Source organism: Scophthalmus maximus, chromosome 5 (assembly GCF_022379125.1).
Source record: "Scophthalmus maximus strain ysfricsl-2021 chromosome 5, ASM2237912v1, whole genome shotgun sequence".
Classification (NCBI taxonomy): domain Eukaryota; kingdom Metazoa; phylum Chordata; class Actinopteri; order Pleuronectiformes; family Scophthalmidae; genus Scophthalmus; species Scophthalmus maximus.
Window position 1 is genome coordinate 5300907 of NC_061519.1, and position 27493 is coordinate 5328399.

Below are 27493 nucleotides of genomic sequence, written 5' to 3' on the forward strand. Positions count from 1 at the left end.
ACCACTTTCCAATCACATCCCTGCCATTTTATTAATATATATATATATATACACAATTATGTGTCAAATGAAATAGAAAAAAATGCTGATTGTCAGAGGAACTTTACCTGGGATGGATTTTAAGGTTTAACACATGAAAGCCTCAAAACGTTTGCTAATACTGAATATTACTTTTGCAAACACTGCATAAAATGAGATCCAAAATTTGACCTTTGTGTCATAGAAAAGGTCTGACAGTAATTAACAAAATGTAGACACAAGAAACGAATCCTTTCTACTTTTGATCTTTAATTTCCCGTTGTTCTGCGGCACAACCCTGGGCACTGAGTCAATAGTCAACTTACTCCAACTCACACCCAGAAAGTCAACATGAACATTTAAAATGCAAAACATTCTTTGTCTGCAACAACATCACCAGAACGATAAAAAAAATGGTTGATATATCAGCTCTGGGTGTTTGTCTGAAACATGAAAGAAAACATTGTAGTCAGTTCTTTTGTCTTTCTTTCTTTCACCTGTAAAGAAGTTTGGCTTCATCTCTCATCATGTTGGCAGCAACAATAAGCATAAAGACACCAAAAGCTTTTTGAGGTGACACACAATATACTCAAGTGAACTGTATGAACAAAGTAATAAATATTTGATAACTAAAGAAACAAAAAAAATTTACAATACTTACAAAATTGGTTTTTTGGGACATGCTGTTACCAAGCTGCCCTTATTAAAACCAAAATCACACCTGAGGTAGACTGGTATAGATTAGAGATAGAAGACAATTTCTGTCTTCTCGCACACATAAGAACTAATACAGCCAACAAGAAACAAGACGGATCACAGGGACTAAAAGTATTATCAATGGTAAATTAAACCCCATTGTTCTGCAGCAAAACATGCATCATGGTGGACTCAAGTACATAATCGATCCTTAATGATCCTTAATGATGATTGGTACTGATGCTTTGACACATCATTTGTGCTCTGCCATCAGCAGTCCCAGTCCCTTTATTACACGTACAAAGCTAATCTGTTATTCTACTAATCATCATGCAGACTCACATGAACATTATATTCACATGGTGGAAAAGACAGTGACTATGTGCATCTTAAACAAACATTTGAAAAATGATTGCCCTGTTTGCGTTGACTTGTGAAAAAGTCAATGGGTAGCTGCAGTCTCATCAGAGCAGGACTGTTCAAAGTAAATATGCCAGTGTGAATGGTTAAGAAAAGGCTACATTATAGCAACTCAGACCTTTTACGGTTCTTAAGCTACCATAAAAAAACAATAACTTTTGCTACTTAACCGAAAAAAAAAGGTTCTGTCATTACAATTAATTGTTATAATGGCATTTGACATTGTCCAAGTTGTACCATATGTCCACACGTGAAATACAGTAAAGTACTTTATACCCAGAAATGCATCGATATCATACTGAAATATACACAATGTTGAATATTGTTAAGAGTGAATGGTTCATTTAAGCTGCTGTATTTGGTCAGGCAGATGACAACATAAAGATAGTGCATGGCTCTTTTGGCAATCAGTGCCCTGAATGTTCTCGGAACCCAAAGTAAATAACACATCCGAAAAGAAACTGTAAGAAAACTTCTCCCTGAGTTCACAATGAAGGCGCTAAATTCACTGAATGCAGGTTGATCACATCAAGTACCTCACACTTGAATGTTGTGATCTTTGTGCAGTGTTGTAGATGAATCAACACTGTCAGTGAACAATTACACAGCAATGGCCAGCATGTGCCAGAAATGTTGTAACCTACTCATAGCATGAGTGATGAGGAGGACAACCCTTTGCATATGTGAGGTGTATTGGTATTGAGAGGTACAAAGATATTCCTGAGTCACAGCCCACGTTGAAAGAAAAGAATTGATCCTCTGACATTCTCAGTCTGCTCTTCAGTCAAAACAAGTGACAGAGAGATGAAACAATGTCGGGGACACTATTGAATAAATAGTTAGTATAAAAAACATAATATCTATATACATTCCCCTCACCAAATCTAGTGAAGGCAACGCCCCCAAAAAAACCTACATGTCTCAACTCCTCCCTTCTTCTTTTCTTGCAGCTTTCAAGTACAATAACTGAGAAAGTATTGTTAATGTGAAGAAATCCATAATATATGTAAAAACCTTCTCTTTGGATTAATACTGTTCTGCAGACAAAGCCTGCCATACAATCAATATTGGTCTTGCATATACATTTAAATTATTCAATTTGGTATTAAGACATACATTTCACCACTAATTGAAAAATAGATATGTTGTTTTCCACTGGTGTGTGTGTGGTTGGATTATGCTGTGTCTGATGGAATATGGTATTTGAAAGCATCTCTTATCAACCCCGTTGGAAAGTAGAGGTTATGGCACTTGTGTTGTTGTGACATTCATTTTTCACTATGAAACCTGATGATATATATTCCCACTAGTATTTGGCAGCTCAGGATGCTTGTTTTTTTTCTCTCTCTATGTTTTTAAGTGTTGTAAACCAGCAAGACTTTTGTGTTTGCATTTTTTCGTGAGCAGGCTCGGTTAACAGAGGCACACATCACGTCAAGTCAGTCTGAAAACACGGCCTTAATATCTGTGGCCGCCACACGGCTGAATCAACAGGACGTCTGATTGTTGTAATTCCAAAGATAAGACACTTATCTAAGTCAGAAAAAAACAAACATAAAAACTAACCCCAAAAAGTGGCACCACACCAATATTAAAGTGATGCCTCTTATGGCCACTCAATAAATAAAACATGAGGTAGCTCTTTCTATGAGGGCTGTTCTAGTGACAAATCTCACACGTTCCCTGAATGACTCTGAGGCTTCAGAGGGAGGCCTGGCGGTGCTCCTCCACCTCAGCCCTGGGTGAAGGAGCTGCTCCCTGAGAGCCCGGAGAGGAACTCTGCTGCTGCTGCTGCTGCTGCTGCTGCTGCTGCTGCTGCTGCTGCTGGGCTCTGCCTGGACAGCTGGCCACCATGTGGGACACACTCTGGCAAAAATGGCACCTTTTGGGCTGAGGGGGCAACTGGCATTCTTTGGCGTGGTGGCCGGCCCCTCCACAGTTGTAGCATCTTAATTGACAAGAGAAGAGCAAATGATCTCATTGTTATACATTTTAAACCTGTGTACTCTGGAAGTTCAACATTTTGGGCAACATTATAAAGTTTGTTTACGGGCAAGTGAATAGTTCCTGCTACATTCCTCCTTGTATTATGTTCGTCAATATCTTTAATTTCTTAAGTCACCTTGGAATTATTATTATTATTTTTATTATATTCAATTGAGTTTAATAGATTTTACAATGACAATATAGTTTTTTGTTTATTCCTGTGAGATCTGAACAAATCCCATCTGTAGTGACGTGGTTTCCACCACCAGGGGGCAGCAGACGCTCATCTTTGCTCCGGTCGCTGTCATAGGTCACTGTTCATCAACTGTCCCACTCCGAGCAGTTGGCAGCTGTGATTGATCTCTGTCCCTCAAGGGGAAAATGTTAAGTCTGCATTGACAACCAACTCCTTAAAACACACATGTCATTTATGATAAGAAGGTGAACCTCGGCTTTAAGGTTTTATTTTTTTTATATAAACTAGATTATTGACCTTAAGAAAAATGATGTCTGATATGGAAAAACCCTATCAGACATCATTTTTTATTCAAAGCAAAGTATTTTGTGTATTAAAACATGTCTGGAGGAGATCTTTAAGTACATGGGCTGAGCTATATTAACTCAGTAATACTAAACTCACACAAATGGTAAACGGTTTGTTAGTCTATAGACTAAAATGACTTTGTCACTCCAGAGAAAATAGTCACTGGCCTGGGGATATTTCTCTCACTGTGCTTCAGAGCTTTACTTATACTAGCTCTCTTTATATCTACTGTCATAATGAGGGTTATTTGTACCACAGTCTGCACTATGGGTTCATATCAGGATACAGTCATAGCCCAGACACACGTTCACTATCAGAAGATGATAACTACCCATGTGGCAACTGTATACATTGTCACAGCACAATACAAATACATGCATTGTTATCATATACAGTAGGTAAAAGAGTATTTGTTATGTGCTGAAATGTGACATAGTCTGTGGTGAACAAGCCATCGACCCCTAAAACAGATTAGATCAGATCCAACTAAACAATGCGCACAAAGCATAAATAAGAAATCTCAACCTTCTAGCCTGCTAGGCTACTGTGTCTTGATCTTGCAAGTGAATGGATATTTCATCAGTAAATCTATGCTGTGAAAGCTAATGATCGGCAGAATCCTGCGGGTGAATTCATTAGGGGCGGGATTAATAAGGCGAGCGAGGCCACTTAAACAGCGAGGCAAACCTGATTGATTTTATTGTTTATGGACGATCTGGTTTTCTACGGGCCCTGGCTCTTCCCTTTGCTCCATATCTGTAAGGGAGCAAGTGAACGAACGGAGGAGGGGAGCAGTGAAGTCAACACGTGCAGTGTTGGGGCAGAAACAACATCTACCATCACAATCATTTTCTCATCTGTTTTGTCTCTTTTTTCACAGCTGGATGAATACATTTTTAAAATGTTCAAATCAACACTATTACACTGACCTTAGAGAACTGACAGGCTCTCCCTTCTTCGGATGCTCAGTATGTAGCTCAGTATGGCTGATATGTATTCATATTGTACTGGCATACAGATTCATATCAAGACATTGCAGTGCAGACACAGTCTTAACGTTAAAGACGTATATGTAACACATTGTGCTCAATACATGCAAAATAAATCTAGACCAATATATTATGCGGTCCCCAACAATGTGTATAAATTAAGTTCTAATCGCTCACTGTGATTAATTACTTATCTACATCGACATCTATAGCTGCATAACAATGAATGTGTCGGAGTCAAACTAGTGTGTGTGTGTGTGTGTGTGTGTGTGTGTTCATGGTAAAGAAGCAACAGTAGGACTCTGATGTGGTTTCTGTATAGTTTTTGGACAGATATCAGGCTCTATGATGCAGAGTAATATGATAAATCAGGAGATTATTGTCATCTTTATTCTTGACAGCAGCAGAACGCCTCCTGTGAGATGAAGCCCAGACATCTCACCACTAACCACCACTTCCTTCCTCTCGTGTCCCAGCCCCCCATCAGTGCTCGGTATTGATCAGCTTGGCCACGAGGGCGGCAGAGGGAGCTCCTTTGTTTCAGTACTCCTGCGACCTTTGAACCATGACCCCCGCTCACTAACCACCCCTCCTCCCGCCCTTTCCCCTCTACCTCATTTGCACACCATATCCCATTGTTGCCATGGCAGTGGTGACCCCTGACCCCTCTTGGGCACCTACATCTGTTATCAATTAGGCGGATAGGACCCTTTCCTCTTCTGAATACAGCGTCTCTGTGCGAGGGAAACATGCGAATGCAATCAAATCTGTAGCAGAGTGTTTAAGGACAGGAAGCTGTGGGATTATTTTTATCATTGCTCGGAGCCCACCATGATTAATGAAGCTGAACTTAATGAAAAAAAATTTAAAATGCTGCCAGCGATAAAAAAACGTTGTCGGATCCTAACGGCCTACAAATCAATCTCTTTTTATACTCTTGACTGCAACATTCATGTTTGGGAAGCAGTGAGAGGAAGAAAGTCTGAACATCTGAATGCAATCAGATCCAGACAGGAAGATGTGGGAGCACTTTTATCACTGCCCTCCATGATTCATATGGTCAAATCTAAGAGATGCTATCAAATGAATAGCCTCACTGGATTTTCACTTCCTAAACAAGCTTCAAAGACAAAAGAAAAAGAGCAATTGCAAATAAGTTGCAGTTTCTCCGAGGTGTGACATTCATTTATGGCTTTTGATTATCAATCAAGTGACAAACAGAGGAAGCTTCAGTGTGGCCAGCACAGAAGGCAAAGGAAGAAGCAAAAAGAGCACCGGGGGTTGGATACGCCTGAAGCCTGAGCTCAAACAGTGTATTGATCCAGCTCGGCCTGCTGCTGCACAAAGAGCCGACACTCCGTCCGCATGGTGTTCTCTGTTTGACTGTCTTATGAGCTCTTACTTTTATCCATGAGATGAAGTGGCATCGCCTGGCAAAGTTAATACTGCCGCACCGTAAAACAAACAATAGAATGGCCTTATCTTATAACAACTTCGTTGGACTTGTGTTTGCGTACACTTCTCGGTCTTCTGTCTAAGATCAAGTGTAGTATCCAGGCTGTCCTCTGCCCAAAAACATTTTTCTTATTACGACCTGTGTGGTCGTATTAAAGACGGCAGACCTCTGGCGGCCGTTGCACCTGCTGCTAGAGGTCTGCAGTAGACGTACCAGTCTTTATCATAGTCCGTCCAGTTTGTGTGTTTCCATGGATTTGCTTATATTCCGTACAGTAATCGCGCTGATTCTCTGCCATGTCACCATCGCAAGCTCATCCACCATGCGTGGGTGAATCAAATACGACCCCACAATGCAGCGTCCTCACACTGGACTCACCTGTCCGCCCTGGCGCGTCGTTTCTGGGCGCTCTTCGGTCTCCTCTCGCTGCCCAGACATGGCTCTCCATCGGGCCCAGTGACCCTGACGGTCTCCAGTCCCTTAGATGACTTCTTGAAGGTGAACTCCACAGCCTCGCCCTCTCTGAGACTGCGGAAGCCCTCCATGTGCAGCTTACTCTGGTCGGGACAAAAGAGAAGAGGGTTCTTTGGTGTCAGGCAGGTTACCAGGATGGTGATATCAGAGACAATCTGTATAGTACACTCTTAGGAATCTTGTTTGTTGGTTGTTTGGTAAACTACGAGGGAATGTGAGGTAAGAAGGTCGCCTCATCGTTTCCCTGGCAACCCTGGCTCCTAGAAACGACGTTTGTATACAACTAAACCGCGGAAACTAATTGCATTTAGTCTGAAACGTCATCGCTGACTGAATCATGATCGAGGGAAACACATTTTTTGGAGAAAGAATCAAAACATGTTTTTAAGGCAGCGGAATAGCAAAATGTAGTTGTTGAAATTTAGTTGTATGTATACATCATTTTAAGAGTTGTTCTTGGCCAGAAGTCGATGTGGGAATAATGTATACATCCCGAGAAAAGGAATTCAGTGAGTGCTTTTAGACGCATGTAAATACAAGGAAGAATTCAGAACGACAAGGTGAACAAGCACCAAAAAACAACTGTACTCCATCCATTTTTCTTGAAATATCCAAAACTCACAACTTTCTGATAGAACTTGCGAACCCTTTATTCTCCATAAAACAATGGCGAGCCAAAGGTGACTATCACTGTTACTAATCTGAATGTAAATACCATTTTGATCCGTCCCAGTATGATCTAAGGGTATTGTTTCTCAGTTAAAAACAGGAGAAGAGAAAAAAGAAACATCGATAGAGAAGAAAACATTCGTCTACACGTACGTAGATGGGGTCGACATCAGTCAGTCGACAGATATCAGTCGTGTTAGGGATGAAAAACGACTGGTTGAAAGAAATCCATTTCCACACACATCGACCAATCGCCGCATTAAGTGGCCATGATTGTTGGATTGTCGGTTTTGGACAAGTTGGGCGATCAGACAGGCATTACATTACATTATTACATTACATTCATTTAGCAGACGCTTTTGTCCAAAGAGACTTACAATAAGTGCATTCTAACATGGGGATATTACTCAAAGTGCAAAAGTTAGCAAAGTGCATAAGCATTCATGAAATAGACAAAGAAAGCTTCAAGTGCTATTAGTCATAAAGTGAAAGAAAGTGCTTTTGTTTTATGTGTGTGTGCAGTATATTTAGTTAAATTTAGAATAGTGTATTCAGGGAGTATGGTGCAGTCTGAACAGGTGAGTTTTCAGTCTGCGACGAAAGCATTGGAGGGATTCCGCTGTCCTGACATAAGTAGGGAGCTCGTTCCACCATTGAGGAGCCAGGACAGAAAACCGGCGGGATTTAGAAGAGCGTAGCCTGCCAGCCTTTCGCAGTGAGGGAGTGGCAAGGCGTTTGGCAGTGGTAGAACGGAGTGGGCGGCCTGGGGTGTAGAGTTTGACCATGTTCTGGATGTAGGAAGGGCCTGAACCATTCGCAGCACGGCGGGCGAGTACCAGTGCCTTGAATCGGATTCGAGCTGCCACCGGCAGCCAGTGCAGGGTGCGAGGGAATGGTGTGGTGTGGGAGAATTTGGGTAGGTTGAAGACCAACCGATGCGCTGCGTTCTGGATGAGCTGCAGAGGTCAGATGGCACATGCCGGCAGACCAGCTAGGAGGGAGTTGCAGTAGTCCAGGCGTGAGATGACAAGAGCCTGCACCAGTACCTGCGTCGCCTTCTCTGTGAGAAACGGACGTATCCTCCTGATGTTGTGGAGGATGAATCTGCAGGAGCGGGTCGTCACTGCGATGTTGGCAGTGAAGGACAGCTGGTCGTCCAGTGTCCCACCCAAGTTCCTTGCGGTTTGAGCAGGGGTCGCCACCGAGTTCTCAATGGTGATGGAGAGGTGGTTTGTGGGGGAGGCCTTCCCTGCGAGGAAGAGCATCTCGGTCTCGTCCAGGTTGAGCTTCAGGTGGTGTGTCGACATCCACTGAGAAATGTCGGCCAGACATGCGGTGATTCGTGCTGCCACCTGCGTTTCCGATTGTGGAAAGGACCCCATGAGTTGGGTGTCATCTGCGTAGCTATGGTAAGAAAAGCCGTGCGAGTGAATGACAGAGCCTAGCGGCACCTTGATTTCTTTCTCTCAGCTGCAGCCACAAGACAAACCGCCTCAACAAGCCTAAAACGCCCATTTGTTGCATCACTCGCTGACTGAGCTTCTAGGAAAACAGTGTGAAGATCACGTACAGACGACGTACACCAGATTATCATCGGACACTTTCACTGTGATTAATGCCTTATGACTCTCAAGTACAGAACTCAACGCTGTGGTCAGAGAACAGATAACCTACCTACCTGTCTTTCTACCTATCTATCTGAAGGACAAACACTCTCAGGTGTGGGGACAGACACTGAAGCCTTTTTTGGCCTCTATGGGAACATTCCTGTGTGGAGAGCTGACCAACTGACTGGCCTTGTCCAAGTGGACAAATGTAACTGCTCATCAACAACACAGACGCTCATCAAACCACCGCAAATATCAAGTCTCATCGAGGCCCAGAATCAAGCCCTATATCGAGAAACCCCTCCTCTCTTCTCGCCGGAGCAGCAACCTGAGAAGAGGACTCTGACTCGGGACTCCACATGGGAGGGTGGGAATGAAACTCGGGGGCCGGGTGGGCTCACTGACGCTTTCATGACTTTTATAACAGGAAGCAGGGCTGGATGGGGAGAGGAGTGGGCCTTGTTATCTCTGACTTAGCCTCTGACCCCTTTTTAAAAGAAATGCTTGAGCTCTGACCGCAGTTCAGTGAAACAGAGATGGAGTACAGTTGTTTTTAAGGGACTGACATATTTTAAGAATGTGAGTGCATTTAGGATTCATCATGAACCCCACCACCCTTTAACACGCCATCAATTATTATCAAAAGTCATTTTTACCTTTATGTTCCACACAACACTGGACATGAAATCAAACTATGATAAACTGTCAAGTTACAACTCAATGTTTAAGAGCATTTACATTCAATTAAGAAGCCACAAAACTTTTATTGCCCCCACACAGTTTCCTGATAATAACATAATTCCCAAGGGGTTCCCCCGAAACGCATTAAAAATAACACATGACAACTCAGTGGCCACACACACACACACACACAGCAACGTCTGCATCATCGTCTCTCACCTGATGGACGAACACGTCGAGCGGCTGCTGCAGCGCGGCCCCGTCCCTCCTCTCCATGGACAGGAAGCCGAAACCCATCCGCACGTTGAACCACTTGCAGACTCCGCTGCCCCGGGACAGAGCCGCCTCCGCCCCCTCGCTCTGAGCACACCCCCCTGCACAGGAGACCGTGAGACGTCATGTGATATGAGATATGATAAACGATATGATGTGATGTGATGTGATGTGATGTGATGTGATGTAATGTGCTGTGATGTGATGTGATGTGATGTGATGTGATGTGATATGATATGATAATATGAGATATGAGATATGAGATATGATGATATGATGATATGAGATATTATATTATGATATGATATATGATATATGATATATGATATATGATATGATATGATATGATATGATATATGATATGATGTGATATGATATGTGAAATGATATGATAAAATAGAGATAGTTGGCCCGGGAGATACGGATGAATTTGCAAGCTGGCACAATAATAGGACGATTACTTTATTATGAATTAATCTACAAATGATTTTCTCGATGAATCAATTAAACGGTGAATATGCCGATTTCGCACTGATTTATTTAAATTTCCTGTTTTCTCTCACCAACAGCCCAAAAACCACAGTTATTGCGTGTGTCATGAGGAAAAGAGCAAATGTGCACTTACAGAGACTGTTTTAATTTTAAAAAAAATCAATTGGTGGATTCATAATTTCCATTCAATATTTTCGCCATTATTTCTGCTTCTCTTCTTCTATGTTTCTAACATTCTTCTCCTCACTATCAGAAGAGCTCGCACCTGACTGTGGTAACTGTTAAAACACCACACCAAGTAAGTAAATGACAATGAAGTACAATCACTAACCAATTATTAGTTTCGTCCACAAACGATAAACGATGATAGTTCTGTAACACATTTGATTCATTTCATTATAGATGATGAGGTATGTTCTGACCCTGCATTCACTCACGACGACAGAACACATTTGGTTGGACGTGCATCCACCTCCAGCAGCCCTTCAAAATAAAATGTACCTTCACTCGGTCAACATTCAAGTGTTTATGGATAATCATCACCATTAAAAGTTTGATTTGTCCTATTCGTGGTTGTTTGTGCCGCTCTGTTCCCACCCCCCGCTCCGTCCCCTCAGCGCAGAGCGCAGCCCCCTTGACACCGACCCCCTGGCAGCAGCTCTGCACAGACTTGTTCTGACCAGACAAGCGACCATCACCGCTCCAGAAAGGAAAAGACAATGCTAGAGGGCGACCGGACCACTCGCATTCCTCTCTCCTCTCTCTCTCCCACCCCGGCTCCTCTCAGAGCATCTCCTCTCCTCTCACCTTCGGCCATGGTCAGAGGATCCTCAGCCTCCCGCACAGTCTCCTCCGGACCTCAGCGCGTCACATGGAGCCAGTTGACGCGCGCGTCCTCTCCCCCGTGGGCGAGTGTGTGTGTGTGTGTGTGTGTGTGAGCGTGTACAATCCTCTAGGAGAGAATGTGTTCCACTGCTTCCTGCTCTCTTCTTGCACAATATGCACAAGCCCCCTGGCCCTCCTACCTCCAATAACCCCAACCCACCCTCCACACACACACACACACACACACACACACACACAGGTCACCACCTTTTCCAGTCGCAGATACGTCACACAGGTCCAATAAGATGGAAGGCAGGACAACTGACAAACTGACCAATCAGCAACTTTTGAGTTTAACAAATACATGAAAGAGACGAAAATAAAACAAGTAATAAAATATAAAACTGACCAAATAACATGGAGGCCACCCTCTTGTTTAGTTTGTACCTTCATGTTCTGACCCTTAACAGAGCCCTTAACCATTAATCAACACTGACTCTGCAGGGCCCCTCGATTGTTAAGGCCTTATTAAGGTCATTATAAATAATACTAAATGAATAGTTATCTAGTGGTCTTTAATATTATTGAAGAAGCATTTCCCCCATGAAATTTTAACCTCAATCTACCCAGAAAACCTATTAAAATATATAAAACATTAATGTATTCACCAATTTAACTCCATATCTGGGCTACACCCGAATACCTGAATAATAATCTCTTAAAATATTGTTAATACTGTGAACTAAGAGACATTAACGTGTGTTCTCTCACTTCATTCAGTCTCATTAATATGTAATTAGTCACATACAGTAGAAGTGGCTGTACAGAGCCACAAAGCTGCTCTCATGTCTCATCACCGTGAAACTTCCTGTAGGGATCTCATATGTGCTTATGTGCAGAGGTAATGCACTTTGATATCACTACACATTTTGCGTGCTTGCGTGCGTGCGTGCGTGCGTGCGTGTGTGTGTGTGTGCGTGCGTGTGCTGCCTGATTCAAATCAAATGACTTCCTCCATTCTTGCGTTAGTCCAACAGTGTCCAGCCGGAGGAGCTCTCAAAGCTGCCATGGAAATCGAAAGGTCGCCTTAGTCACCAGCAGGAGCTTATGGGAACAAAGCCTCGGCACTCGCACGTCCAGCTGCATTCACTGAATGGAAACACACACACACACACACACACACACACACACACACACACACACACACACACACACACACATAACACTTTGTGTGTGTGTGTGTGTGTGTGTGTGTGTGTGTGTGTGTGTGTGTGTGTGTATGTGTGTGTGTGAGCATGCATTGGGAATGCCTGGTCCCTTGTGTATCATACTGCGGGAGAAAATAAGCAGCGGGCGCACTGGGAGGCCTGTCAGCTCACCTGTCAGCCCAACTCCAGAGGGACATCAATCAATAAACCTGATCAATGACGAATCTATAATGTGCTGCCATGTTGTGACAGATATCCCTCCCCACAACAAGCCCCTATAGGACGGCCTGCTGCTGGCCACCTCGGCCCAAACAGGCATTAAGTGAACCTGGATTCATTTCTACCAGTATGATGGACCCTTTTTTTTTGTTACAGCTACAGTGGTGTATGACTATAAATACTCTGAAAATAATATTCAAAAAATAATTCAACAATTTTGCTGAAAACTGATGATGTGCTTCACCAGGGCCCTGCTCCAGGAAACAGATTTAACAAACTCTGGGCCTAATCCTGAACGTCTGCGCTGATAAATCCTGACAAAGAGTTGGTCAGAGTGAATTAAATGATCTCTGACTATGGTGAATGACGGAGTGGAGCTGCCATTTACCACAGCGACAGGCAAATAAAGAGCAGTGGAAATTGATGAAGCTAGAAATATAAATGTGTGATTTAAAAATACAGCAGCAGCGCTGAAAGTTGGAGGGTTGGAGAATCAATGAGTCGTTAACACTTTTACATTTTATCCAGACCACATTATTTAGCAATACTTGATGGATGATGAAAGTGGTGCGATGCTCCTCTTTGTTTGAATGAATGCATTCATCTGTGACCTAATGGGGACAAAGTGTCGGTGGCAGCAGAGGATGAAGAAAATAGATCGAACAGATGAGACGGAAGTTTATCGATCAATAGTCTGACTCTGTGACTACCAGCCTCCGGGTTTTTCAAAACTGAGTGTAAGTCTTGCTACAGAATGTAATATTTTCAACATGTAGTAAAGTTAAATGTCAAAAGGTGAAATGCTGTTAAAACAAGTTCCGACTATTTGCAGCCTATTCACTTTGAAATGATTGCAGTTTTGTCCTGTTTTTAAATGTTACGGTCTTTTCAGTTGCACTGCGATCATCCTGACTCTCAAATATCACATCATCTTCAACATGATCAATAACTATGATAGTACGGGACAGTGCATATAATGGCATGAGGGAAAGAGAGAGACGCAAAGCGACACAGTTTCAGCACCAGGAACAGCTCCTCTCACAAAGTCAAGGCTTCCCTCTGTCACACTTCACAATATATGATGCGTGTTCACACTGTGCAATATTAGTATTTGGTCATATTTTATTAATATCATACAGCTAAAGTCACTAACTGTGACACTATGCATTAATATTATCAGTTGTTATTGGGGCTCATATGTCATGTTTTATCACGCATCGAGCTGTTTAAGGCCTCTTTTCACAATATATTACTTTTTTGTGCTGCAGATGTTCAATGGCTGCAACTACAACAGCTACATATGCAAATCAATTTCCTTAAAAGCCTACTTGTAATTGGGCCTACATAACTGGGACTGATATGTTTGTACAAAAATAATATCTTATATTTTTGATATGAATTGAAATGTATTGGACAGTATTTATTAAACTGTATGTTTGATGTAATTTCTATTTCTTTCTTAACTTGTATTTTCATCTGTTATTCAAACATACACTATGCTTGCGCTGTTCTATGTGAATAGTAAAAATCTATTAAAAAAATTTAAAAACACTGTCACAATATATCACTCTTTGTTTGTCACTGGATTAAAACTGAATTTGAAAATGATCCAATTGCCAAACGGTATTTTCCTCATACGAAAAAACATCCAAAACAAAACAGCATCTGATTTCAATGTCTTGAGTAATCTATTCCACTGCAGATACACAGACACCATCTTCAGGTGACACGTGGACGTGCAGTGTTCCGGAAAATGTATGCATTTCTCAGATATGAGCAGCCATGCATTCAGTGTACAGGGACTAAAAGCCACATCCACTGGCATGCAAATGATAAATGACCATGTCAAGAAGAGCATAGAGAAAGATGTTGCTGGTGGTGACACCTGCAGGATACCTGAGATGGACGAGGCCACGCCATGGCCCATATACATGAAAATGAATTATCAACTCCTTGAGAGTGATATGATTAAAAATGACAATGATTGTTGCACTTATCGTGTCGATGATTGTGATGCAAGTGTGACGATAATCACACTGTATATACAGCATGAATAAACACCAATGTGTTTTTAATTAAATGTTTTTACAAATCGTAAATCATTTTAATGCAATATGGCTGTGTACTGTTGAAAGGTAAAGTTAGAGCGCTGTGGACACAGAGAGGGACGTACCTGACTTAAATGGAGTGTTTTGATTGGTTCATATGACCTCTGCCTGGCTTGTCTGGAAACGATCTGCTGTATATGTCTAAATGATTATTAATCAATATTAATAATGCCAGATGTCCATAATAATAATAATAAGTGTATTCACAGCCACAGGCCACAAAGTGCTTTACATTGGCCATATGCAACATACAGCAAAAAAGTCCTATAAAAGTCCTTAAATATTTGAGACCCCTGTGAAACACAAAGTCCAAAATAAGAGCAAGGACACACATATACGTAAAATAAATGCATGTCCATGTAAGGGTGGCCCAATAAAACTGAATATAAAAGGCAACCAGAAACAGATTCTTCAACTGCTCAGTGCGTCACCCGAATCAAGATCCCAGTGAGAGGAGGAGGTCTGCTGGAGAAGGACCGACTGCCGGCGGTGCAGCTTTGAGCTCAGCTCTTTGACCGAGGGAGCAGATGGAGGCTCGCTGACAGGCTGTCGGCCATCTTTGACCTCCTACAACATCTGCAGCAGTGGAGGAGTATGTTTCTTTAAGACGTTTGGAACAATCAAAATATATATGATAGGGACTGAATTACTTGATTATTGAAATAATACTATTATACCATACTGTCTGCTCCTCCACAGCACATCATTTGCATTTAAAGATTCCTTAGATTTATTGTGTCCAGCTCTTTTACATCCAGATGAGATGAATGTTCTTCGCCTCAGCCTTTAAATCGTATGATTAGAATCATATTCACGCTGCGAGGGTGAGCACGGCTCCAGCACTGGAGTGTCTTTACAAGGTGAAACCCTCCAGGAACTCCCACCAGGTGTCACCTCCAGCATGCATTCTGTGAGACCACCCACGAGTACAATTTGGTACTTGGTACTGCAAATAAAGTTTCATGCATCATGTTTAAAAAGAAGGATATGGAAGTTGTTATCTCAACACAAACAGCTAGACACCTTCAGGGTCTGGAGGATGTAGAAAAGTGCATGATCTGCACAATCTGGGACTTTGTGGCGGGACTTCCCTTCAAACTGCTTTACTTTCTGAGTTGAGGAGACCGCAGTCAGGTCATTCAGATAAACAGAATTGTTTGTAGTTAATTAAAATACAACTGAGCATCTGTCAGAATACATTTAAATAATTATAATTATAATAAAGAAGAAGAAGTCTGTATGAGAGGTGATTAGTGCCACAGAGAAAGGAAGGGTTCTGAAATAAAGAAGCATAAAAGTTATAGACTTACTTGCACATGTAAAAGACAAGGGAATTCACAGTGCTTTACATAAGAAGCCATAATAAATGAAACAAGCGTTCCACGAACTGAGAGATGATACATCAAATGACACTGATTTATCATCTCTGTGTGAGATGCGCACCAGATATTTTTTCCTGGCGCAAACAGAAGTGACAGCTAGCGGACTGTCAGTAAATGTTTGCCGCTTTTTATAAAAAGTTGGATTAAAATGATCTTACTGCCTCCTTTAACACAGAAACGACTGTTGGAGAAATTATCTTGGGCATTTTGTACAGTTTACACACTGCGCAAAAATGCATATGATAACACTTGCAAGATTGACAAGCGCCTTTGTCGTCAGAGACCCTGGGTTTGATCCTGGATGCGCAAAAGTCTGAAACAAGCTGCTCTCCCCTCCGCCTGGTGCAACGAGGATGTCAAGCTGTGGCCTCCAGAGGCAAGAACCTTCCGCCACCTAAAGAGGGCGTACATTTAAAATGAATTCAAACATCAGATCCTTTATGAGACAAAGCACTGTTTTATATATATATACACATACATATATACATATACATACATACATACATACATACACACACATGCATACATTCATATGCATACATATATATATATATATGTACATGTAGGCAGTAATATTCCTCCACCATCATAATAATGATGGTTGTATTCTCACACCTCCTTGTTTGCTGGTGGCTTTAATCGCCCCTCACACCTCTCTTTCCGGTGGTCGGGGTTAATCCCATCTCCCCCCGCTGCACTCACCACACAAACAAATGCACTGTTTCATTCTTTGCCCTGGTGTGAGCATTCCGTTTTGGAAAAAAACAACAGCGTTTCTCTAATCCGGGACTGGTTCTGGCGACAGAACCGACACCGCCCGTTGTGATGGAGACGGGATGAGGAGAGGAGGAGAGGAGAGGAGAGGAGAGGAGCAGGCAGCTGATTGGACGGAAAACAAAAGGAAACCCCACTTGGTTCGTTCCGGCTCCGAGGGGAAGCCTCTGAGCTCGTGCTGTTGGAGGAGCCATGGAGGAACTGTTGAGTGCGAGCGACCTGTCACGTCTCTCTTGAGGAGAGGGGATGGAGAGGGGGACGTCTGATCCGGTGCGAGCATCATGACTGTGCACGCGGACGACCGGGGGGAGATTCGGCATCGCAGCGTTTGAGAGCACGATGTCCTCGGGAGGTGAAATAAGATCGCTTTAGATTTACGCACTCCGCTGTGCGCCAGCCGCTGCGCCGACTGAACCCCGACTGGACGCCGACTGGACGCCGACTGAACCCCGACTGGACGCCGACTGAACTCCTCCCGGACGCCGTGCCCCGTCTCTTGTACCCCCTCGCTGCTGAAGGACCGCGGGCGCATCCATGGGCTGTTAGTCGGCGCGGAGACGAAGCCGCATCACTCCTCCGCCGCGCGCCCCACTCCGTCCCTCCGCAGCACCACGGACAGCGACCATGACGCGGCTCCGCAGGAAGGCGCTCGTCGCGCTCTTCCTCTTCACGCTCTTCATCTTCGGCACCATGATGGGGCTCAGGACGCTGAAGCCCAGCGACGGCTTCTCGGACATGGCGCCCGGCATGGAGCTCGTCGGGGAGAGGGCCGACGGGCGGCGGCTGGACGCGGGCGACGTGGCCGCGTCGCCGGCCCAGGTCCACACGGGCAGCAGCGACACGAAGGTGGTGTTCAGCAGGTCCGACCGAGATTACAGCATCTTCTACGACGTGCACATATTCTACTACCTGTGGTACGGCTCCCCCGGCATGGACAACAAGTACATCCACTGGGACCACGTGCTGGTGCCGCACTGGGACCCCAAGATCGCGGCCAGCCATGCCCAGGGACGGCACACGCCACCGGAGGACATCGCCTCGAGTTTTTACCCTGAGCTGGGACCCTACAGCTCCAGGGACCCGACGGTGCTGGAGTCTCACATGGCCCAGATAGAGGCGGCCGCAGCAGGTAAGGCTGGCTCCACATGTTGGCTTGTTGTTGCCAAGTGTCCACGACGCAAGGTTGACATATTGCCATCCTTCAGGGTTATGACCCAGACGCCAAAACATTAATCTTCTGTGATTGGACATTCAAATGTTGTCACTAGTTAAGAGTGTTGATATTGCACAATAATGCAAAACCTTTTGTAACTTTAACACCACTATTCATGTAGGGAATGGGAAAATCACATATTACTTAACCCCCATTAAACTGGGCAGTTGGCACCACAATTAGACAATATAATACAACCCACAATCCATATTCCAATGTAGTTGTATGAATCAGACACAGATAAAATACAAACCACGGGTACACTGACATGTAAATGTATGCGTAGCTGAAGAAAGCGAGATTATAGGGAGAAGGAGTCACAGTGATTAGAAATACATTATACTCAGAGTATTTGAAGAACACTGGGTACAGCACTGGGAAATGAAGCTGAAGTTTGAGGGGGAATTGGTGTTGACAACACGGTCTTACAGTGGCTGTAACATAGAAAGATTGAGTAAACTTCACTTGTCATGTTGAAGTCGACAGCACGTCACAAAATTAAGTAAATGCAACTAAAATGTAAAGTAAAACGAACAAGTTAATATACACTGAACCTAGGTCAAGATGAATAGTTGTATGTACTTTCCTTTTTTATAATGTAATCGGTTTGCTAGATGTAAAAAAAAGTAAGATCAACCTGTATGACAACATTTTAGGTCAATACCAAACATCATCACACATTCTTGTAGTGTGTAGGACAAGAGGAGCCTTCAGTAGATACCACACCTCATGAATGCATCCATGTCAGATTTATGTTTTCTACTTCATAACGGTTTTTTTTTGTTGTTGAAACTTACCTCAATAATTCAATAAGCATCACATTCAAACTTCACGGCTCGTCTCCTTGTGGTGGTGTTGCAGGGGTGCTGGTGTTGTCCTGGTATCCTCCCGGGGTGGCGGACGACCACGGGGAGCCCACAGAGGACCTGGTTCCCGCCGTCATGGACGCCGCCCACAGGCACAGCATCAAGGTAACTGGTGAGACAACCGGTATGTTTTTTTTCCCTTTCTGGTGATTCTTGCTGAATGAGTGAATGACTTTGCCTGTGACAATCGGTTTGTGTGGCGCCGCGGGGCAAAGTTTCAATGTGCAGAATGGAAATAAGAAAGCTGCTGTTGCAATACACAAAAATCATATTCGGAGACGTTTCGACTCACATGTCATTTGTATGTCGCGTGCTCCTCTTGAACACGGCCGACGGAATGCTGAAAATACAAATGTTGACTTGACAAAAAGTCAATCTTAATCGTCATACTCCAACCCAGCAGGCCGGCTGGACAGTGTCAGGACAGTGTGATGCAACAGTGGAAGTTGAGTAAATATGAATGTGATTTTTGGGATATTATATGTCTGTTCTTTTTATCCTTGAATGTCATTTCATATTGGCACTCGATACGGGTTCAATCCTGGAAGAGATACAGGGGGGAACTGGACACATTGGATATGAAATCAGTTTCAGGAAGGTGAACATGGTATTACAAAAGGGAGCTTCAATAAAATTCACTTACGAACAAAATGTAATAATTTTGTCAATTGACCTTCTGCATTATAGCACACATGCTTATACCTATTCAACTTTAGCTTCCATAAAGGAATAGTCCATTCTCAGACAGGCACTGTAGAGTTTAATGGAGCGGTTTACTCAAGCCAAGCACAGTTACATAAAAGTAGAAAGTAGTGGTGCAGTGGAAGAACAGCTAAGGCTAAGATGACTTCCTCTCAGTGGGTTTCCTTCCAAATATAACCCAAACTTTTAACTGGATTTTGAGAAATTTGTGGGGGAAAAAATGTAAGTTAATGTTTTTTTTTTTAATTGATTTCAAGAGCTACACAACCAGTTGCTCTTCAAAACATCGTAGGCGCTGTACGGGACAACGACAAGTGCGTTTTTTCGGGACACGGTTTGCGGCAGGTCGGAGAGAGGGCCCAAAGTGTGTCATGCCCTCCATTCCAAACACAGTGTCTTGCAGCTGCAACTCCTTCTGGTCCACTGAGACAACGACGAGAATGTGTCCCTCCACAGGGCTGCTTCCGATTTGACGCTCTGACCCCAGAAGCTGACATTTAAAGCAATGTGAGCATCGCAGGGGGATGAAAATGTTCCGGTATCAGCCTCATTCTCGCTGAGCCACAGACTTAGAGTGTTTGAGGGTAGATTTTTTTGTCCCTTTCGGTGCACAACTCCATTGGAACAAAGTCCCACCTCTTTTGGCACCGGGGGGGTTTCAGATGCCGTGAGGACATGAGATGCTGAGGGTGCTTGAGACAGAACAAGCTGAGCACAGACTGTAGATTCAGCATCAACGGAGCTTTCTGACAGTCTACTTTCCCGCTCCTTATATGGAAGTCTTAAAGCGGAGAACTGGGTCTCTGTGCGTCTCGGTCAGACTTACACAACAGTGTGCGTCTCGCGGCTGACCTGAGGGCTCCAGCATCTCAGTGCAGCGGAGACGCCGCTGACAAAATGCTGGCGGAAGTCTGTGCGTATGAGCATGTGCAGGTCACCGCTTCCTCATATACGCGTACCCTGCGGAAAATCGCATCCTTCCCTACAGTTATTTTCGACGACACAGGAGGAGTTCCTCTGTCAGTATTCAAACGTAAATATTCAACGTCTTCGTAAAAAAACGCGTCCAAAAGCAGACCGCTGGTGTCCCGGAAATGCATTAGCACATGAAACACGGCCGGCAGGAGGACACATGCTGATCCATAATCCCCTCCGGTCCCCCGTCCTCACTAATTAAGCATAGATTGACCCCGTTTGCTCAGTGAAGAGTCAGAGTGCTGGCGGCAGAAGGGTGAGAAATTAAAACTTTAGTAGAGCAGAAAAAGTATCAGGGTCTAATGACAAAATCCCTCATCGTGACAACCGGGGGAAAAAAGCCTCTGACTGACACAAGGAAGCTTCTGGGTTTTTTAACGACGAAGTGACTCTCTCAACAACAGCTATCAGAACCAAGAGGAGATTTCGACATATGAGCGAACTGATCGAGCCTGTTCTTCTCTATTGTCGATCCGAAACTACATGTGCCATTATAACCACCAAGTGGACTTACAGGCTTTCGAGGAAAAACCAAAAATCCAAACTCCGGTGGAAGAACCGAACGCAGCAATGCAGGTAGGAGCAAAACCCAATGAACAGAATCGAAACTGATCAGGAAACAACCGGGAACTGAACAGGAACAGGAACTGAACAGGAACCGATTGGACAAAACGCAACAGGCGTCACGGACTGGAACAGAACCAGAACCGGAGAGGACGAACTGACACAGAGGAACGGGAGCACTGGGACTAAATACACGCGAGGTGGGCGGGGCTAAGTGAACACGGGTGGAACACTTTAAGAACAGGTGCAGACATTCCCGGAGGCAGGAGACACAGGGAAAAGGAAGTGAAGCAACACGAGGAAATGGACTCCAAAGTAAAACAGGAAATAGCTAAATAAATAAATACAAGAAACACAAGGGGTAACAACAGTTCCTCAACAGAGGTACGCGAGAAATGCTAAATAAATAAATCAAAGTCCACAAGAAGTAATTGAGCAACAGTCCAAAGGAAACCAAGACTTTTCAAGGGGGCCGAATCGTAGTCACCAAGTCTTGTGAGCCATTAAACCCACGCAAACATTTTATATAAGCACCGTGACTGGACATCCAGCACTAAAAGAGAGTTCTCTCAAGTGTTGGTGGAGACCACAACTCCCCTCACCCTCACCCCCAGAGAGTCTCCAGTGCAAGACGTCAGGGCCCCAGTGGTAGGTAGCAAGCTGGGTAACCCTCTCTGCCATCGAAAGCCTCTGAAAGCGAAGTTGCCTTCTGCCCCGATGGTACTTTTTCCGTCTGCACTTTTTGAATCCGTCATCTCAGTTTACATAATTAGCTGAATAAATGTAGCGACACGCCAACCTGCTGCTGTGGCAGCACGTCATCACCTGAGGCAGGAATGTCGGTAGCACCGCTGCCAGCGTTGCACAACAAGGGGAGTCTGAGAAAACAAGGCACTTGTTTCATCCGCATCCGGCCCCGGCTCTTTCGGTCACACGCGAACAGATTGAGCGGCCTCTTACCTCACTGGCCTTTCGTAATTTCCAACCAGTCGAGGCGGCTGACAGGCCCAGAGCCCCGGGCGGCAAACGCTGCCATGTTGCCATGGAGACCGTTTCTGACGACCTCGCAGCCTCTTTTAAAAGATGGAGTGGGCGTTGAGCAGTAAGTGTTTGTGGCTCGACGGCGATGTCAATGCTTTGCTGTTTGCCACTGTGCTGCAGTAGATGACAGGGGTCGTCCATCACTCATCCCTCAGCTCCTGCTAGAGATCAGAAGACTGTGGTCTTGATGAAATCGGTTTTCACACTCCAGTTTTGGTGATTTTCCTGTTTCAATTGGGTTCCTCAAAAACCTCTCTCGTGCACAGCAACTGAGATGCCCTCTGGATCGCATAACATCCAAAAAGAAATCTTTCAAAATGAAAATTCTCGGCGGATATTCTTTTAATTTTTAATCAATGCCGAGAGGATTTCTGAGACACCCGGTCAGTGGAAAGCATGTGATTCCAAGTCATCTGAAAGTGTTGACAGATGAGCTACAGATACAGGACGCGGCTGCGGGGATGGCGAGCATCTGCTCCACTCGTTCCCTGCTCGTCCTCCCTCTCGCCCCTATTCTCCAGAACATCCTCGGGATCCTGCGGATCTAAACTTGGCTTCTCTCCGCTCCTCCGTCTTTTTTCATTATATCTCAGGAGGGAAGAAAAAAAGACACCGTTGTCTTCTCTGCTAGTGTCTGTCTCGTGGTAAGATTCTCAATTAAAATATAGTGTAAAAAGCCAGGTTCAGTTTGCTTTAAGAGGTGCAGGTGGTGATGGAGTGTCACATTTCCCCTCAGGGTTTATTGTAGGTGTAGGTGAGACTCTGCTGACACTGTGCAGAGCTTGTAAATTCGACTCAACCTGACGTGACTCAGCTGATACCGGTTCTCTTACTCGCTGCCCCCACGCACTTCCTGTAATTGCTGTACACGTGCGCCCGAAGAATAACACGGAGTCTTGTTTTGGGGCGTTTGAATCTTCATATTCGTTCATGTACAAATAAAACTGTAGACTCTGTACTTGTCGGCCTGAGGGTATTATTCCCGATACCCGTGTACTGAAGAAAACTGGACTTATTTATTGTCTTACGGCCGTTTCTTATCTATGTTACTGTCAACCTGCATCTAATCTGCTAGATATTGGCTTGTTTTGTGAAAATCATATACACAAAGGAGCAGCACAATTATCACAATGCAACTTAAAGCTTATTTTGGAGAATATTAAAGAATAAATTGCTTTAGTTCCATCTATATTTCATTATACCCTGTGCTCATGGACTTAATGGTGCTCTATAGGGATTCATAATTTTCATATATTCACTTTATCCTTAATAATTTGTATAACAACATATTACTGTCAGAACACATTGTTTACAGTTTTAACAACAAGGAGACGTATGCATGAACCTGCGGGTTCCAACCTCATCTATTAAGTGTATTATTTGATTGTATTAGTTAATTATTGGAAAAAAAAAAGAAGACCATCTATGTAAAAGGACTGTATGAACATAACACAAATTTCACATTCACCTTGAACGTCACTATGGCTGCGATGAGGAACATGGAGAATCCGTCCACCTCTCTTCAGCGCTGCTCAGAGATAGATGCGTTTCTCCACACCGCTGGATGTAAATCTGTCATATGCTGCCACCTCTGTTCCTTAATCTGCACAGGGAAGTGGTCTGGATAAAGTGTGAACTCTGTGTTCTTTTCCCGCTGTGCCGGGCTTTCACTTTCAATCTTGTCAGGGTGAGATTCCAAATGTGACCGTCGACCGCTTGTTGAACCTGAACAGCATTTGCTCTTTAAATACCGTAGGCGCTGGATGGGAAAAGACAACTGCGGCTTTGCGATGGGTGTAAAATAGGCGCTGTCTGTCTGGGGAGAACTTGTTGAGGCTTCTTTTTAAACTTGACTGAGTGGGAACATGATGACACTTCAATCAAAACTGATCCCTTCAATCAAAACTAATGGAAAATTGAGCAGCTGAATGTGAAATTCAATGCCTAACCTTTCTTTTTCTCAGGTTTCTGTGTATTCATTTTGTGCTTTGGCGTCTTTCAGTTGACACCCGTGTTCAAATGTGTTTTTTTGCACAGGTGGCCTTTCACATACAGTCATACAAAGGGCGGACGGACCAGAGCGTGCATGACAACATCAAATACATTACCGACAAGTAAGCCTCCACCTTCCTCTGTGCCAGATTTGTTTCCTTTCATCCGCCAAAGGGTCGAGCTCCGCCCTCCGCATCGGTGTCCACTGACACCCGAGGTCTACAGCGATGTGGTGAAACATAAAGCCTGATAAGGGAAGATGAGGAGCAGGTAGTTAAATATAGATGTCGCCCTTGTCATCCTGCTGTAATGGATCAGCAGATAGCTTTCGCTCTGACTGCAACCTGACCGGACGTGTGTCAAAGGGAATCTAATCTCATAAGATTTGATATCATTCATTCTTTTCCCCTGTAACTGAAGTTAGCTTCATGAGAGACATGTAGAAAGGCTATGAGGTAAACCTGTAACGGATCATCTACTATCTGAGATATTCGCCAATGGCTTGAAGAAGAACTAGAAGTGAACTCAGAGGCTGCATACCTCCGCCCTTTATCATCATGCTAAAGAAAGTGGGAAAAGAAATCCTAGATCAGCTCCAAAATCTTATGGATTCTTTATTCCTTGGGTCATGTCCCACCCATCCACAAAATCCATAGTTAATGCATAATCCTGTTAACTGTTAACCAGACAAGCAAACCCAGATGAAAAACACAACCGCGTTGGCGGAGGCGATGAATTGTCTCACTGATGCCATGTGCATGATGACACTGGGGTATAATCACAGCCCAGGCATGTACTTATGTCTGGACTTTGTATTGCTGCCATTTTTTCATAAACACACAGGCCATCCCAATGATATGAATCAATAACTGCAGACAGAAAAAGACGCAATCGTTTGAGGTAAAGAATGAATATTTTCCAAAATGTCTAACCCGTGACAACCCAGGTGCTTCACGTGGCATTTTAGCATCATTAAACAATGTTTGACACATTAAAGTGAAGTGAAACCACAGTCCAGACGATAGATGTCCATTGCAGACCTCTAGTCTGGCGAATGCGTTTACTCTTGGTTCCAACTTTTCCATTCCTAGCATGTAACTTGCAGTCTTGTACTGCAGTTGATATTTGCGTAGCCAAACAGCTGCAGACCTTAAAGCTGCACTTGTCAATATATTTATATGGACGACTCAAATGAAAGTGAGGTGAAACTTACAAGAATGAACATTGGATCTCTCTTGTTTTGCTCAGGTATGGAAAACATGGCGCCTTCTACAGATTCAGGTCCGGCACGGGGCGAGTCCTGCCTCTGTTTTATGTCTACGACTCCTACCTGACGCCACCAGAGTCCTGGGCCGAGCTCCTGACAGCGAAGGGCTCCCACAGCGTCAGGGGCACACCGTACGATGGCATTTTCGTGGCCCTCATCGTGGAGGAGCGCCACAAACATGACGTCCAAGCCAGCGGCTTCGACGGCATGTACACCTACTTTGCCTCCAACGGTTTCTCCTTCGGCTCGTCCCATCAGAACTGGAAAGCCATCAAGGCCTTCTGCGACGCAAACAATCTGCTGTTCATCCCCAGCGTCGGTCCAGGGTACGTGGACACGGCTGTTCGGCCATGGAACAACCACAACACCAGGAACCGGGTGAACGGACGATACTACGACACATCCCTGCAGGCAGCTCTGTCTGTCAGGCCAGAAATTGTCACAATTACTTCCTTCAATCAATGGCACGAAGGGACACAGATAGAGAAGGCCGTGCCCAAGAAAACCGTGACCCGCTTATACCTGGACTACCAACCCAACCAGTCTGACCACTACTTGGAGCTCACACGCCAGTGGGCCGAGAACTTCAACAAGGAGAAGGACAAATGGCTGATGTGAACACCGTTCGATTTCCCTGGTCGGTGTGCTGAGCCTGATCACAAACTACGTGAAGTCAGCTCTCACTGTAGAAAAACAACACTTTACCTTCATACACCCACCTGTTCTTTCCCCAAATGTTCCCTCTGAACCTCGCTGATTTTAAATCACTAACATTTTTTTTTTGTACAGGTGAATTATGTCACTGCTCTGTTGAATCTACGAGGCCGCGGTGATGGCGAGCCGTCCTTTCAGGGTGACAAATCAGCTCAGACATCAAGAGGACGTGGTTATGTACAGCAACTCTGCCCAGTGGGGTTTGGTTTTTTTTCGTACTTTCTTATGATAGGAGACTGTTCTTGTTCTACGAATGTTCTTTCCTGTATTTCCTCAAGGGACAAATTAAAATGTGTGTCTGCTTACTGCTGGAGAATCAGTGTTTGATGTAAAGTGACAGAGGTTGCAAATGTCTTCTTTTTCTTTTTTTTTTTTTAAAGAAGATTAGAGTTAGCTTAGAGTAATTTTCAGAGTCTTGTACAGAGCTGGAGTGGAAGCTACTGAATTTGAAGCGAGCCTGTATCTGGTGGTCACTGTTGCCGGGGTTGGTGGTTCATCCCTGAACCCTTGTTTAAATCAGGAAAGGTATGCAGATTTTTAAAAAATCGGCCAAACCAAATATGAAGATGGATATCCGCCGTGGCGAACTCTCACAGGAGCAACCAGGACAAAAACAACGATTTCAGTCAATACCCGCAGACACTATTGGTAAAGTAATAACTGCAGTCATCTTAAAAGGGGGGCTGTGCAGTATTTAAAAGATGTTGCAAGAATCTTGGAAGTCAAATCAGATTGTTGTTCAATACGAATATTCAATTGGTTCCTTTTTTCATACAGACTATCAGGCAATGCTTTATCAAACTGCCAGATTTCTGAACAGGGTTCGGCCGGGCATTCAGATTGAAGGCAATGTTTACGTAACATAGTCAAGAAGTGTGCTGCTGCTGAGTGCGAGCTAACGACGAGGTCACACATGTGCAAAGACACTATATCGTATTAAGTTGCTGTGAGCTGTAAACTCACCACTTGTATGCAGAAGGCAGAAGATGAGGTTTTCTTCGAGCCTGAGCGGGCGGCTGACTCAGACTCCCCTGGGTCTTGGGACCACAGCAGACTGTACCTGTCGCAGACGGGGGGGGGGGGGGGGGGACCAGGGGCAGAAAGGACGGGGCTGGACACACCAAACAAATCTGATCAGAGGCTTTTTCTTTGCTCGTCTAAACTATAATAACTGCATTATGAGGTAAACATACAGTAATGGGCTTGACTGTGTTGGTCTCCAAAGTCTAAAAGTGGCGGTGTTTGTATGAATGCATTAGCAAAAAAATATGTTCACTTGTTGAGGATTGACAGCTGCATTTTCAAGCATCTCGTGCAAATATTGCGTTGAACTGAAAA

General features: G+C 44.1%; 2 protein-coding genes and 1 long non-coding RNA gene across 4 annotated transcripts; 1 reads left to right on the forward strand and 2 right to left on the reverse strand.

Moving 5' to 3' along the window:
• Nucleotides 1-291: 291 nt before the first annotated feature.
• On the reverse strand, nt 292-11312 carry LOC118311012 (protein lin-28 homolog A-like). Its single transcript, XM_035634477.2, has 4 exons — nt 11113-11312; nt 9760-9914; nt 6488-6666; nt 292-3082 (listed from the first exon to the last, which is right to left on the reverse strand). Exons 1-4 carry the CDS (start codon nt 11120-11122, stop codon nt 2836-2838), a joined length of 591 nt encoding a protein of 196 aa, XP_035490370.2. The 5' UTR covers nt 11123-11312; the 3' UTR covers nt 292-2835.
• Nucleotides 11313-14863: 3551 nt separating this feature from the next.
• Nucleotides 14864-27474, reverse strand: LOC118311277. 2 transcript variants are annotated; one of them, XR_007030781.1, is made up of 6 exons: nt 27119-27474; nt 24291-24420; nt 23651-23785; nt 19193-19240; nt 18832-19009; nt 14864-16441 (listed from the first exon to the last, which is right to left on the reverse strand). It is a non-coding gene; the product is annotated as an uncharacterized LOC118311277 (long non-coding RNA). The 2 variants fall into 2 exon arrangements; XR_007030782.1 differs by lacking the exon at nt 14864-16441 and adding an exon at nt 17996-18468.
• On the forward strand, nt 16807-26460 carry maneal (mannosidase endo-alpha like). Its single transcript, XM_035635002.2, has 4 exons — nt 16807-17950; nt 18896-19005; nt 24220-24296; nt 25423-26460. Exons 1-4 carry the CDS (start codon nt 17446-17448, stop codon nt 26057-26059), a joined length of 1329 nt encoding a protein of 442 aa, XP_035490895.1. The 5' UTR covers nt 16807-17445; the 3' UTR covers nt 26060-26460.
• Nucleotides 27475-27493: the final 19 nt, after the last annotated feature.